Raw genomic sequence first — 15,813 nt, 5'->3', positions numbered from 1 at the left:
AAGTAGACTGATACCCCATGTCATTGCTCCACGTTGCAACACTCTGACCTTGTAATACCATTATCTAGTCTAAATAAATTGTAATGTTCTATTTTTTAAGGCCAACCGCACCTTCCACTATTGTGGCTAATCCTTATTGTTGCTATAGCTTCACAAAAACATAAACCCGGTCGAGCCTCACTAGCCAGAGAGAAGCTACTCAGCTGCTTATAATGTTACCTTTGGGCAACAGGGTTAAGTAATTAGCTAGCTAGTTATTTTCATGAACTGAAGTTAAACAGCAAGCGCCTACCTAGCTAATACTCACGTGGATTCCTAAATCATTGCTGGGGATATTGAAAATGACAGCAATTTCTACCGGTCGTTGTTTTCAGGCTGGTTGTATTGGTGTTAGCTAGGTACCAAGCTAACGCTAGCTAATTACCGCAGAAGCTGCTAATAACATCTCTATCAAAGATAGGGAGTTTTTCCTAGCCACCGTGCTTCTACACCTGCATTGCTTGCTGTTTGGGGGTTTTAGGCTGGGTTTCTGTACAGCACTTTGAGATATCAGCTGATGTAAGAAGGGCTATATAAATACATTTGATTTGATTTGATTTGATTAGCAACATTTTTTGATCCTAATCTTATTTCAAATGCTCACACAGACATTTTCCCATTCGGTCGAACACATAATGCCTTATTACCAATGCGGTATTGTAAACACATCGTTTGTGGCGTGTTCTTTGTTTGCAGACTTGTATTTTTTTGTACAACTTTGACAGTGCTAGTGGTCGTAGTGGTGGAGTTTGACTTGCACCTGAAAACTCAGCACACACAACATTCTATAATAAAATGGTGTTATTTGATGTGTCATATTGTTTATATTGTTTTTGACACGCAAAGACCCAAGGGAAACCCTAGACCCAGCCTAATTTTCATACCGCACCACACACACGCACACACACACACACACGCGCACACACACACGCACACACGCACAAACACACACACACGCAAACGCAAGCACACACACACACATCGTACACATAATATGTTAAACAAAATGTACAAATATCCCTTCTTGATCTCACTCTGTGTGTGTGTGTGTGTGTGTGTGTGTGTGTGTGTGTGTGTGTGTGTGTGTGTGTGTGTGTGTGTAGGGACTTCTTGGGCTGTACAGGGGGATGGGGGCCCCCCTAGCCAGCGTAGCTCCTATGATGGCCATTAGTTTCTTTGGGTTCGGACTGGGAAAACAGCTGTTGCAACCAGACCCCACTAAGACACTGATGTAGGTATTCCCTTCTTTCTTTCTGTAGTCCTTTCTTTCTGTAGTCCTTCCTTTCTTTCTGTATTCCCCTTTCTTTCTGTAGTCCTTCCTTTCTGTAGTCCTTTCTTTCTGTAGTCCTTCCTTTCTGTAGTCCTTTCTTTCTGTAGTCCTTCCTTTCTGTAGTCCTTTCTTTCTGTAGTCCTTTCTTTCTGTATTCCCTTCTTTCTTTCTGTAGTCCTTTCTTTCTGTAGTCCTTTCTTTCTGTAGTCCTTTCTTTCTGTAGTCCTTCCTTTCTGTAGTCCTTTCTTTCTGTAGTCCTTCCTTTCTTTCTGTATTCCCTTCTTTCTTTCTGTAGTCCTTCCTTTCTGTAGTCCTTTCTTTCTGTAGTTCTTTCTTTCTGTAGTCCCTTCTTTCTTTCTGTAGTCCCTTCTTTCTTTCTGTATTCCCTTCTTTCTTTCTGTAGTCCTTCCTTTCTGTAGTCCCTTCTTTCTTTCTGTAGTCCTTTCTTTCTTTCTGTAGTCCTTTATTTCTGTAGTCCTTTCTTTCTTTCTGTAGTTCTTTTTTCTGTAGTCCTTCCTTTCTTTCTGTAGTCCTTTCTTTCTGTAGTCCTTTCTTTCTGTAGTTCTTTCTTTCTGTAGTTCTGTAGTCCTTTCTTCCTTTCTGTAGTCCTTTCTTTCTTTCTGTAGTTCTTTTTTCTGTAGTCCTTTCTTTCTTTCTGTAGTTCTTTCTTTCTGTAGTCCCTTCTTTCTGTAGTCCTTTCTTTCTGTAGTCCTTTCTTCCTGTAGTCCTTTCTTTCTGTAGTCCTTTCTTTCTGTAGTTCTTTCTTTCTGTAGTCCCTTCTTTCTGTAGTCCTTTCTTTCTGTAGTTCTTTCTTTCTGTAGTTCTGTAGTCCTTTCTTCCTTTCTGTAGTCCTTCCTTTCTTTCTGTAGTTCTTTCTTTCTGTAGTTCTTTCTTTCTGTAGTTCTGTAGTCCTTCCTTTCTTTCTGTAGTCCTTTCTTTCTGTAGTCCTTTCTTTCTGTAGTTCTTTATTTCTGTAGTTCTTTCATTCTGTAGTTCTGTAGTCCTTTCTTCCTTTCTGTAGTCCTTCCTTTCTTTCTGTAGTCCTTTCTTTCTGTAGTCCTTTCTTTCTGTAGTTCTTTCTTTCTGTAGTCCTTTCTTTCTGTAGTCCCTTCTTTCTGTAGTCCTTTCTTTCTGTAGTCCTTTCTTTCTGTAGTCCTTTCTTTCTGTAGTTCTTTATTTCTGTAGTCCTTTCTTTCTGTAGTCCTTTCTTTCTGTAGTCCTTTCTTCCTGTAGTTCTTTCTTTCTGTAGTCCTTTCTTCCTGTAGTCCTTTCTTTCTGTAGTTCTTTCTTTCTGTAGTCCTTTCTTTCTGTAGTCCTTTCTTTCTGTAGTCCTTTCTTTCTGTAGTCCTTTCTTTCTGTATTCCTTTCTTTCTTTGTAACAACGACGCTGGGAAACGGGAAGCAAGTGCAGGTAGTGAGTTTAATAATAAACGTAACAGAGAACAATGCAAGGCACAAGTGTAGCGTACGGACATGGAGCAACATTAATACTGTCTGGGGAATAGACCTAAGGGAGTGGAGGTAATGAGAGAGGAAATGGAGTCCAGGTAGTCACATATACTCCGTCTCCGTCCTCCAGGTCATCAGGCTGCTGATTAACCCGCAGACCTGTCACCATCGTCTGGCGCAGCAGCGCCTCATGACCCTCCCCTGGACTCCATCACCTCCTTGACTACCTTCCCTCTATCTGTCACTCCCCTTGGTTCTTTCCTCAGGTGTTATCGACTCTGTTTCATGTCGGTGCGTTGTTTGTGTTTATATATTAAAAAACTCACTCCCTGAACTTGCTTCTCGACTCTTAACGCACTCGAGGAACAGGCGAACGTAATGATGGTTCCCAGGACCGGTGGTTAGTAACCCGGTGGTTGGTAACCCGGTGGTTGGTAACCCGGTGGCTGGTAAACCGGTGGCTGGTAAACCGGTGGCTGGTAACCCGGTGGCTGGTAACCCGGTGGCTGGTAACCCGGTGGTTAGTAACCCGGTGGCTGGTAACCCGGTGGCTGGTAACCCGGTGGTTGGTAACCCGGTGGCTAGTAACCCGGTGGCTAGTAACCCGGTGGCTAGTAACCCGGTGGCTGGTAACCCGGTGGTTGGTAACCCGGTGGCTAGTAACCCGGTGGCTGGTAACCCGGTGGTTAGTAACCCGGTGGTTAGTAACCCGGTGGCTGGTAACCCGGTGGCTGGTAACCCGGTGGTTAGTAACCCGGTGGTTAGTAACCCGGTGGCTAGTAACCCGGTGGTTAGTAACCCGGTGGCTAGTAACCCGGTGGCTAGTAACCCGGTGGCTAGTAACCCGGTGGCTAGTAACCCGGTGGTTAGTAACCCGGTGGCTAGTAAGCCGGTGGCTGGTAACCCGGTGGTTGGTAACCCGGTGGCTGGTAACCCGGTGGCTAGTAACCCGGTGGTTAGTAACCCGGTGGTTAGTAACCCGGTGGATTGTAACCCGGTGGTTAGTAACCCGGTGGTTAGTAACCCGGTGGTTAGTAACCCGGTGGTTAGTAATCCGGTGGCTGGTAACCCGGTGGTTAGTAACCCGGTGGATTGTAACCCGGTGGTTAGTAACCCGGTGGTTAGTAACCCGGTGGTTAGTAACCCGGTGGTTGGTAACCCGGTGGTTGGTAACCCGGTGGTTGGTAACCCGGTGGCTGGTAACCCGGTGGCTAGTAACCCGGTGGTTAGTAACCCGGTGGTTGGTAACCCGGTGGCTGGTAACCCGGTGGTTAGTAACCCGGTGGTTGGTAACCCGGTGGCTGGTAACCCGGTGGTTGGTAACCCGGTGGCTGGTAACCCGGTGGCTGGTAACCCGGTGGCTAGTAACCCGGTGGTTAGTAACCCGGTGGTTAGTAACCCGGTGGATTGTAACCCGGTGGTTAGTAACCCGGTGGTTAGTAACCCGGTGGTTAGTAACCCGGTGGTTAGTAATCCGGTGGCTGGTAACCCGGTGGTTGGTAACCCGGTGGTTAGTAACCCGGTGGTTAGTAACCCGGTGGTTGGTAACCCGGTGGCTGGTAACCCGGTGGTTGGTAACCCGGTGGTTGGTAACCCCGTGGCTGGTAACCCGGTGGTTAGTAACCCCGTGGTTGGTAACCCGGTGGTTGGTAACCCGGTGGTTGGTAACCCGGTGGCTGGTAACCCGGTGGCTGGTAACCCGGTGGTTAGTAACCCGGTGGTTGGTAACCCGGTGGTTAGTAACCCGGTGGCTGGTAACCCGGTGGCTGGTAACCCGGTGGCTGGTAACCCGGTGGCTAGTAACCCGGTGGTTGGTAACCCGGTGGCTGGTAACCCGGTGGCTGGTAACCCGGTGGTTAGTAACCCGGTGGTTGGTAACCCGGTGGCTGGTAACCCGGTGGTTAGTAACCCGGTGGTTAGTAACCCGGTGGCTAGTAACCCGGTGGTTAGTAACCCGGTGGTTAGTAACCCGGTGGCTAGTAACCCGGTGGCTAGTAACCCGGTGGTTAGTAACCCGGTGGTTAGTAACCCGGTGGTTAGTAACCCGGTGGTTAGTAACCCGGTGGTTAGTAAACTGGTGGCGTCGAACGCCGGAGGGGAGGAGTAGTGGGAGTAGACATGACATCCTTCCTTTCTGTGTTCCTTTCTTTCTTTCTGTGTTCCTGTATGTATGTGTGTGTGTGTGTGTATGTGTGTGTGTGTGTGTGTGTGTGTGTGTGTGTGTGTGTGTGTGTGTGTGTGTGTGTGTGTGTGTGTGTGTGTGTGTGTGTGTGTGTGTGTGTGTGTGTGTGTGTGTGCGTGTGTGCAATAGTTGAAATATGAAGCCTAAATATATCTGTAGCTCTTCTCTCTCCTATCGTTCACTTCCACCCTTACCCACCCCTGAGTGACTACCACACACACATTCCTCACGTTTACCTATCTCTCTCTCCCCTCTTTCTGCCTCTCCTCCCTCTTTCTCTCTCTCCCCTTTTTATCTCTCTCTCCCCCTCTCTCTAACTGTCAGGCCTACCCAACTGTTTCTCTCAGGCTGTCTAGCAGGTGTTTTCACGACAGTGATAGTGTGTCCTGGAGAAAGGGTCAAGTGTTTACTACAGGTAAAACTACTACACTCACTCCCTGCCCTAGCTCCTACTCCCTACTCCCTAACCTCTTCCCTTATCTCCTTCTCGTTAACCACTTTCCCCTACTCCCTGACCCTTTCCACTAGCCCTTACTGCCTAACCCCTAGCTCCTACTTCCTAACCCCTAGCTTCTACTCCCTCACCCCTTCCCCCTAGATCTTACCTCCTAATCCATAATCCCTTCCCCTTAGCTCCTACTCCCTAACCTCTTCCTACTAGCTCCTACTCCCTAACCCCTAGCTCCTACTCCCTAACCCCTAGCTCCTACTCCCTAACCCCTAGCTCCTACTCCCTAACCCCTAGCTCCTACTCCCTATCTCCTTCCCCCTAACTCCTACTCCCTATCTCCTTCCCCCTAACTCCTGCTCCCTAACCACTTCCCCCTAACTCCTACTCCCTGACCCGTTCCCCTAGCTCTTACTGCCTAACCCTTAGCTCCTACTTCCTAACCCGTAGCTTCTAATCCCTTACCCCTTCCCCCTAGCTACTACTTCCTACCTCCTAATCCCTCACCCCTTCCCCCTAGCTACTACTTCCTACCTCCTAATCCCTAACCCCTTCCCCTTAGCTCCTACTCCCTAACCCCTAACTCCTACTCACTAACTCCTAGTTCCTGCTCCCTAAACCCTTCCCCCTTAGCTCCTACTCCCTAACTCCTACTCACAAACTCCTAGTTCCTACTCCCTAACCCCTTCCCCCTAGCTCCTACTACCTAACCCCTTCCCCCTAGCTCCTACTCCCTAACCCCTAGCTCCTACTCCCTAACCCCTCCCCTAGTTCCTACTCCCTAACCCCTTATCCCCTAGTTCCTACTCCCTAACCCATTCCCCCTAGTTCCTACTCCCTAACCCCTTCCCCTAGCTCCTACTCCCTAACCCCTAGCTCCTACTCCCTAACCCCTTCCCCCTAGTTCCTACTCCCTAACCCCTTCCCCCTAGTTCCTACTCCCTAACCCCTTCCCCCTAGTTCCTACTCCCTAACCCATTCCCCTAGTTCCTACTCCCTAACCCCTTCCCCTAGCTCCTACTCCCTAACCCCTTCCCCCTAGTTCCTACTCCCTAACCCCTTCCCCCTAGCTCCTACTCCCTAACCCCTAGTTCCTACTCTCTAACCCATTCCCCCTAGTTCCTACTCCCTAACTCCTAATCCCATACCCCTAGTTCCTACTCCCTTCCCCCCTAGCTCCTACTCCCTTCCCCCTAGCGCCTACTCCCTTCCCCTAGCTCCTTCTCCCTTCCCCCTAGCTCCTTCTCCCTTCCCCCTAGCTCCTACTCCCTAACCCCTAGCTCCTACTCCCTTCCCTCTAGCTCCTACTCCCTTGCCCCTACTCCCTAATCTCTTCCCCCTAGTTCCTAATCCCTTCCCCCTAGTTCCTAATCCCTTCCCCCTAGTTCCTAATCCCTTCCCTCTAGCTCCTACTCCCTAACTACTCCCTAATGGATCTGACAGGATTGGATAGATGTGTGTGTGTGTGTGTGTGTGTGTGTGTGTGTGTGTGTGTGTGTGTGTGTGTGTGTGTGTGTGTGTGTGTGTGTGTGTGTGTGTGTGTGTGTGTGTAGGTGCAGGCGCAGGCCAGCGAGGGCCAGCGGGCAGTACGGTATGCAGGTCCTCTGGACTGTGCTCTCAAGCTGTATAAAACACAAGGCATCCGCTCCATCTACAAAGGAACAACACTCACACTCATCAGAGGTACACACACCAGACTTTACCCTGTGTGTGTGTGTGTGTGTGTGTGTGTGCGTGTGTGTGTTTAAATCTATATTGCACTTTGGTTCCCATGATGGTAATATAAATCAGGTATAAGTTCAACATGACTAACTACAAGTGTTGTTCTACCCTGGATTGAAATATATCATTGTTGTTCAATAAAATCAGACTAGTACACCAGTCTGTTGCCCTCAAATGCCTTTCACAATATACCTCTCTTCTCCTTCTCTATCATTCTCTCTCTCTCCCTCTCCCTCTCTCTCCCTCTCTCTCTCTCCCTGTTGCTCTCTCTCTCTCTCTCTCTCTCTCTCTCTCTCTCTCTCTCTCTCTCTCTCTCTCTCTCTCTCTCTCTCTCTCTCTCTCTCTCTCTCTCTCTCTCTCTCTCTCTCTCTCTCTCTCTCTCTCTCTCTCTCTCTCTCTCTCTCAGACGTGCCTTCTAATGGTGCCTACTTCATGGCTTATGACTTCCTGAAACACAAAATGACAGCTGAGGGTGAAAGGTCAGTCTCATGTTACCAATACAACCCCAACACCTCTTCATCCAAAACTTTATAGAACTGTAATAATTGGTAACAGATATCAATCCCTCACTATATAAATGTTTAACCCTGTTCCAGTGTGTCCCAGCTCAGCACGCCAAAGATCCTCCTTTGTGGCGGCATAGCGGGCATCTGTAACTGGGTTGTGGGACTTCCACCCGACGTGCTCAAGACAAACTTCCAGACAGGTACACACACACACACACACACACACACACACACACACACACACACACACACACACACACACACACACACACACACACACACACACACACACACACACGCACACACACACACGCACACAAACGCACACACACACACACCGACACACACACCGACACACCGACACACACACACACACACACACACACACACCGACACACCGACACACACACACACACACACACCGACACACCGACACACACACACACACCGACACACCGACACACCGACACACACACCGACACACCGACACACACACACACACACACACACACACACACACACACACACACACACACACCACACACTGAACCCAGGTTGACCCAATGTCCTTTTGCTGAAGTTTTTTGATTTGTTTATTTGTAAACTCAGCAAAAAAAAAGAAACGTCCTCTCACTGTCAACTGCGTTTATTTTCAGCAAACTTAACATGTGTAAATATTTGTATGAACATAACAAGATTCATCAAACTGAGACATAAATTGAACAAGTTCCACAGACATGTGACAAACAGAAATGGAATAATGTGTCCCTGAACAAAGGGGGGGGTTAAAATCAAAAGTAACAGTCAGTATCTGGTGTGGCCACCAGCTGCATTAAGTATTGCAGTGAATCTCCTCCTCATGGACTGCACCAGATTTGCCAGTTCTTGCTGTGAGATGTTATGTGACGCCCTGAATTTTCCTGAACCGTCTCAGTGCTTCTCCTTCCAATAGGGCGCTTTCCCTTTAATTCTTAATTAAATAGTGCTTCTCCTTCCAATAGGGCGCTTCCCCTTTAATTCCCAATTAAATAGTGCTTCTCCTTCCAATGGGGCGCTTCCCCTTTAATTCCCAATTAAATAGTGCTTCTCCTTCCAATAGGGCGCTTCCCCTTTAATTCCCAATTAAATAGCCAGCATCAGCTGCGCAAAAGTGGGGTTGTGATGGAGACGTGAACGAGGATGTGTTCAACCCTCAGTTCCGAAGCGTCCCTCTTCCGTTTGTTTTGTTGCCTATAAAAGTGTGATTTGTAGCCTAATAGCAAGTTTACCCAGGATCGGATCCACTCTTTGCGTCCGTTGGACGACACCTCTCCGTTGTTTTTCGTGGCCTTTCTCCGCTGGAGATCTGTCGGCAGATTGGCTTGTCTGACTGACCGACTGACTACAACCTTTTTGTATACGGTATTTAATTTGTTTTGGTGTGATGTATACCGTGATGATTTATGTAGTTAGTTGTTGAGGACTTATTACGATGTGATACGCTTTATAGTTGTGTGATAAAATAATTGTTATTTTGATTGTATGATTGACACTGGGTTTACGCTATACTGGTATGAACGGACAAACATTGCGTGACTAAGGTCACTTGAGTTCCCTGAACTTGTTTACCGGGCTGGACTCTTTTTAGGCCTGAGGTACCGGACATTTCTGGAGGAACCAGAGCTCATTATTTGTTATATTGTTATGTGTGTGTGATCATTTATGTTAGTAATACAACCCACGCAAAAGAATACCGTTGTTTTTGAAGTTCTTTCCAATGTTGTAAGGGTTTATGAAAAGTGTATTTCCATCCTGTCTTTTACATGAGTCCTTTGTATTGGTGTAGACTTGACGGACCAGATGGGACTCATTCCCTCCCAAACCAAAAGGAGAAAATAATATTTTCTCTGGTAGGCACAACCTACCTGGCACCCCTATAAACGATAACCTCAAGTCAAAACCGTTACCTCCAAGGCACCTGCAAGTTCTCAGACATTCCTGGGGGGAATGTCCCTAGCCCTCACCCTCCAATCCAACAGGTCCCAGACGTGCTCAATGGGATTGAGATCCGGGCTCTTCGCTGGCCATGGCAGAACACTGACATTCCTGTCTTGCAGGAAATCATGCACAGAACGAGCAGTATGGCTGGTGGCATTGTCATGCTGGAGGGTCATGTCAGGATGAGCCTGCAGGAAGGGTACCACATGAGGGAGGAGGATGTCTTCCCTGTAACGCACAGCGTTGAGATTGCCTGCAATGACAACAAGCTCATTCCGATGATGCTGTGACACACCGCCCCAGACCATGACGGACCCTCTACCTCCATATCGATCCAGCTCCAGAGTACAGGCCTCGGTGTAACGCTCATTCCTTCGACGCTAAACGTAAATCCGACCACCACCCCTGCTGAGACAAAACCGCGACTCGTCAGTGAAGAGCACTTTTTGCCAGTCCTGTCTGGTCCAGCGATGGTGGGTATGTGCCCATAGGCGACGTTGTTGCCGGTGATGTCTGGTGAGGACTTGCCTTACAACAGGCCTACAAGCCCTCAGTCCAGCCTCTCTCAGCCTATTGCGGACAGTCTGAGCACTGATGGGAGGGATTGTGCATTCCTGGTGTAACTCGGGCAGTTGTTGTCATCCTGTACCTGTCCCGCAGGTGTGATATTCGGATGTACCGATCCTGTGCAGGTGTTGTTACACGTGGTCTGCCACTGCGAGGACGATCGGCTGTCCGTCCTGTCTCCCTGTAGCGCTGTCTTAGGCGTCTCACAGTACGGACATTGCAATTTATTGCCCTGGCCACATCTGCAGTCTTCATGCCTCCTTGCAGCATGCCTAAGGCATGTTCACGCAGATGAGCAGGGATCTTGGCCATCTTTCTTTTGGTGTTTTTCAAAGTCAGTAGAAAGGCCTCTTTAGTGTCCTAAGTTTTCATAACTGTGACCTTAACCTGTTGAGGGTAGGAGGGCAGTATTGACACGGCTGGATAAAAAACGTACCCGATTTAATCTGGTTACTACTCCTGCCCAGTAACTAGAATATGCATATAATTATTGGCTTTGGATAGAAAACACTCCAAAGTTTCTAAAACTGTTTGAATGGTGTCTGTGAGTATAACAGAACTCAAATGGCAGGTCAAAACCTGAGAGATTCCTTTACTGGAAGTGGCCTGTCTGACCATTTATTGTCTTTCTTTGACATCTCTTTATAAAACTTAGGATCTCTGCGGTAACGTGACACTTCCCACGGCTCCAATAGGCTCTCAGATCCCGGGAAAAACCTGAATGTCGTCATTCCAGCCCCAGGCTGAAACACATTATCGCCTTTCTTAAGTGGCCGATCAAGGGACAGTGGGCTTAGGCGCGTGCACTGGCCGCCCCCGTCTTTGTGAATTTTCCTCTGTTACCTGAAAAGGAGATTCCCGGTCGGAATATTATCGCTTTTTTACGAGATAAATTGCATAAAAATTGATTTTAAACAGCGGTTGACATGCTTCGAAGTACGGTAATGGAATATTTAGATTTTTTTGGTCACGAATTGCGCCATGCGCACGACCCTGATTTACCATTTCGGATAGTTTCTGGAACGCACGAACAAAACGCCGCTATTCGGATATAACGATGTATTATTTGGGACCAAACCAACATTTGTTATTGAAGTAGAAGTCCTGGGAGTGCATTCTGACGAAGACAACAAAGGTAATAACATTTTTGTTATAGTAAATCTGATTTTGGTGAAGGCTAAACTTGCCGGGTGTCTAAATAGCTAGCCCGTGATGGCTGGGCTATGTACTTAGAATATTGCAAAATGTGCTTTCACCAAAAAGCTATTTTAAAATCGGACATATCGAGTGCATAGAGGAGTTCTGTATCTATAATTCTTAAAATAATTGTTATGCTTTTTGTGAATGTTTATCGTGAGTAATTTAGTAAATTGTTAGTAAATTCCCCGGAAGTATGCTAGTTCAGAACGTCACATGCTAATGTAAAAAGCTGTTTTTTGATATAAATATGAACTTGATTGAACAAAACATGCATGTATTGTATAACATAATGTCCTAGGATTGTCATCTGATGAAGATCATCAAAGGTTAGTGCTCCGGTTCGGGGCGTAGCCCCCACTCTGCCTGCTGATCCCTCCACTTTTGTGTCGCCGGAGGAACCAGACCGCGGATCTTCGCTGGAGGCTCCGGACCGCAGGCCGTCGCTGGAGGCTCCGGGCCGCAGGCCGTCGCTGGAGGCTCCGGACCGCAGGCCGTCGCTGGAGGCTCCGGACCGCAGGCCGTCGCTGGAGGCTCCGGGCCGCAGGCCGTCGCTGGAGGCTCCGGGCCTCAGGCCGTCTCTGGAGGCTCCGGGCCTCAGGCCGTCTCTGGAGGCTCCGGGTCGCGGATCATCCCTACAGGCTTCTTGCTGTGGATTACCACTGGAGGCTTCTTAGGTGGAGCCGGAACAGGTCTCACCGGACTGGGGAGACGCACTAGAGACTGGGTGCGCAGAGCAGGCACAGGGTATACTGGGCCGTGGAGGCGCGCTGGAGGTCTGGAGCTTAGGGCTGGCACAACCCGTCCTGGCTGGATACTTCCTTTAGCCAGGGAAGTGCGGGGAGCGGGCACAGGACAAACTGGGCTGTGCAGGCGCACTGGCGACACCGTGCGGATCACCGCATAACACGGTGCCTGACCAGTCCTACTTCACCACGGTAAGCACGGGTAGTTGGCTCAGGTCTGAACCCTGACTTAGCCAATCTCCCCGTGTGCCCCCCCCCCCCCAAAAAAAATGTTTTGGGGCTGCCTCTCGGGCTTCCTTCGTTGCCGTGCCTCCCGATCTCGTCGCTGTTCCTCCCTCGCTGCTTCCACCTGTTCCCATGGGAGGCGATCCCTTCCGGCCTGGATCTCCTCCCACGTCCAGGATCCTTTGCCATCAAGGATGTCCTCCCATGTCCACCTCGTCTTCCCCGTAGGCGCACGCTGCTTGGTCTTCTTGTGGTGGGTAATTCTGTCACGTTCGCTGTCCTCAAATTCCCTGTCGTAAATTAACCGCGTGCCGGTAATTCAAATCAAATCAAATGTATTTATATAGCCCTTCGTACATCAGCTGATATCTCAAAGTGCTGTACAGAAACCCAGCCTAAAACCCCAAACAGCAAGTAATGCATGTGAAAGAAGCACGGTGGCTAGGAAAAACTCCCTAGAAAAAACTCCCTAGAAAGGCCAAAAACCTAGGAAGAAACCTAGAGAGGAACCAGGCTATGAGGAGTGGCCAGTCCTCTTCTGGCTGTGCAGGGTGGATATTATAACAGAACATGGTCAAGATGTTAAAATGTTCATAAATGACCAGCATGGTCAAATAATAATAATCATAGTAGTTGTCGAGGGTGCAACAAGCACGTCCGGTGAACAGGTAAGGGTTCCATAGCCGCAGGCAGAACAGTTGAAACTGGAGCAGCAGCACGGCCAGGTGGACTGGGGACAGCAAGGAGTCATCATACCAGGTAGTCCTGAGGCATGGTCCTAGGGCTCAGGTCCTCCGAGAGAAAGACAGAAAGAGAGAAAGAGAGAATTAGAGAGAGCATATTTAAATTCACACAGGACACCGGATAAGACAAGAGAAATATTCCAGATGTAACAGACTGACCCTAGCCCCCCGACACATAAACTACTGCAGCATAAATACTGGAGGCTGAGACAGGAGGGATCAGAAGACACTGTGGCCCCATCCGATGATACCACCGGACAGGGCCAAACAGGCAGGATATAACCCCACCCACTTTGCCAAAGCACAGCCCCTACACCACTTTTCTCCTTTTTGGAGTGGCAACTAGATAGTTTTGCTCAGTGCACGGGCGCACAACCGTATATGTCCACTGTGGCTATGCCCTGTGGCTCAGTTGGTAGATCATGGTGTTTGCAACGCCAGGGCTGTGGGTTCGATTCCCACAGGGGGACCAGTACAGGGAGAAAACATTTTTTATGAAATGTATTCACTACTGTAAGTCGCTCTGGATAAGAGCGTCTGCTAAATGACTAAAATGTAAATGTAAATATGGACCTTGAAACTTGGCTTGAAAAGGAGAACCAACAATTGGCAGCAGAACAAGAATCTGGTCACCTGGACTAAAGTGACGAGGCTCAGTTCGCCGATCAAATATGTCCTTCATCCTCCCCTGTGAAGATGATAGTTTCTCTTTAGCCATCTCACCAGCGGCGTACAGGCGTCGCCGGGAAATCACACACATACGATAACAGGGACTGAGGAGGCCCGGGAGACTTCCAGTCATCCTGGAGAACAGATAGAAGTCCACGCACCCTATGTCCAAACACAAGATCATTTGGACTGAAACCCGTGCTCGCCTGTGAAATCTCCCTAGAGGCTAACAGTAACCAAGGCAGCCCCTCCTCCCAATCCTTATCCATTTGAGTACAATAAGCTCTCAACAGACTTAAGTGTTTGATGGAAACGTTCCAGTGCTCCTTGACTCTGCGCGTGATACAAATTGTGTTTAAGAGGGAGCTGTTGGAGAACCTGACCAAACATATTAGATGTGAAATTAGATCCTTGATCACTCTGAATGACCTTAGGGATTCCAAACAGTGAGAAAAGCTTTGACTCAGTTTAGCACAGACTTAGTGGTGATAGACCGGAGAGGATAGGCAGCAGGAAACCTTCTGGTGATAGACCAGAGAGGACAGGCAGCAGGAAACCTAGTGGTGATAGACCAGAGAGGATAGGCAGCAGGAAACCTAGTGGTGATAGACCAGAGAGGATAGGCAGCAGGAAACCTAGTGGTGATAGACCAGAGAGGATAGGCAGCAGGAAACCTAGTGGTGATAGACCAGAGAGGACAGGCAGCAGGAAACCTAGTGGTGATAGACCAGAGAGGACAGGCAGCAGGAAACCTAGTGGTGATAGACCAGAGAGGACAGGCAGCAGGAAACCTAGTGGTGATAAACCGGAGAGGACAGGCAGCAGGAAACCTAGTGGTGATAGACCGGAGAGGACAGGCAGCAGGAAACCTAGTGGTGATAGACCAGAGAGGACAGGCAGCAGGAAACCTAGTGGTGATAGACCAGAGAGGACAGGCAGCAGGAAACCTAGTGGTGATAGACCAGAGGGGACAGGCAGCAGGAAACCTAGTGGTGATAGACCAGAGAGGACAGGCAGCAGGAAACCTAGTGGTGATAGACCAGAGGGGACAGGCAGCAGGAAACCTAGTGGTGATAGACCGGAGAGGACAGGCAGCAGGAAACCTAGTGGTGATAGACCAGAGGGGACAGGCAGCAGGAAACCTAGTGGTGATAGACTGGAGAGGACAGGCAGCAGGAAACCTAGTGGTGATAGACCAGAGAGGACAGGCAGCAGGAAACCTAGTGGTGATAGACCTGAGGACAGGCAGCAGGAAACCTAGTGGTCTGACATCACAGTGAACAGGTAACTGCTACCCTTTTTAGAACGAGGCAGAGGACCAACACAGTCAATAATCAGATACTCAAAAGTTTGGCTGAGTACAGGAATAGGAAACAATGGTACCGGCTTAATAGCTTGCTTAGGTTTACCAGTTAATTGACAGGTGTGACAAGTTTTGATGAGCTCAGAAACATCCCTCTTTAACCTAGGCCCCAAAAAAATCTTAATATGCGATTGTAGGTTTTCCTCACACCCATATGTCCAGCAATGTTGTTGTGGGAAGTTGTCAACACCAACTCACGAAGCTTAACCTCTATGGGACCGGCGGGACGAATTCGTCCCACCTACATAACAGCCAGTTGAATCCTGTGGCGCGATTTTCAAAACCTTTGAAATGCTATTACTTCAATTTCTCAAACATATGACTATTTTACAGCTATTTAAAGACAAGACTCTCGTTAACTTCTTCGGGGTATGTGGGACGCTAGCGTGCCACCCGTGGTGCACCCTATCAACAGCAGGTGCATTTCAAGAGCGGCAAATTTGAAACCAAATAAATGTCAAAATTCAAATTTTTCAAACATACAACTATCTTACACCCTTTGAAAGATAAACATCTCCTTAATCTAACTACGTTGTCCGATTTCAAAAAGGTTTTACGGCGAAAGCATAAAGTTAGATTATGTTAGGAGAGTACATTGACAATAGCTGTGTGTAATGTTTTGTCAATTCAAAGACAGGGTCACCAAAACCATAAAACCAGCTAAAATGATGCACTAACCTTTTACAATCTCCATCAGATGACACTCCTAG

At 48.3% G+C, this 15,813-nt stretch overlaps 1 protein-coding gene across 3 annotated transcripts in view; it reads left to right on the top strand.

Moving 5' to 3' along the window:
* LOC106573008 (mitochondrial carnitine/acylcarnitine carrier protein) overlaps positions 1 to 15,813 on the top strand; it is a 46,426-nt gene that overhangs the window by 17,776 nt on the left and 12,837 nt on the right. For all 3 annotated transcript variants that reach the window (XM_045696588.1, XM_014147604.2, XM_045696587.1), the window contains exons 3-7: positions 1,143 to 1,270; positions 5,265 to 5,355; positions 6,942 to 7,071; positions 7,517 to 7,589; positions 7,707 to 7,816. In XM_045696588.1, coding sequence (XP_045552544.1) covers positions 1,143 to 1,270; positions 5,265 to 5,355; positions 6,942 to 7,071; positions 7,517 to 7,589; positions 7,707 to 7,816 — 532 coding nt within the window. The remainder of the gene's footprint in view (positions 1 to 1,142; positions 1,271 to 5,264; positions 5,356 to 6,941; positions 7,072 to 7,516; positions 7,590 to 7,706; positions 7,817 to 15,813) is intronic.

Source organism: Salmo salar, chromosome ssa15, assembly GCF_905237065.1.
Source record: "Salmo salar chromosome ssa15, Ssal_v3.1, whole genome shotgun sequence".
Lineage (NCBI taxonomy): Eukaryota > Metazoa > Chordata > Actinopteri > Salmoniformes > Salmonidae > Salmo > Salmo salar.
This window is presented reverse-complemented; position numbering and strand designations above follow the sequence as displayed.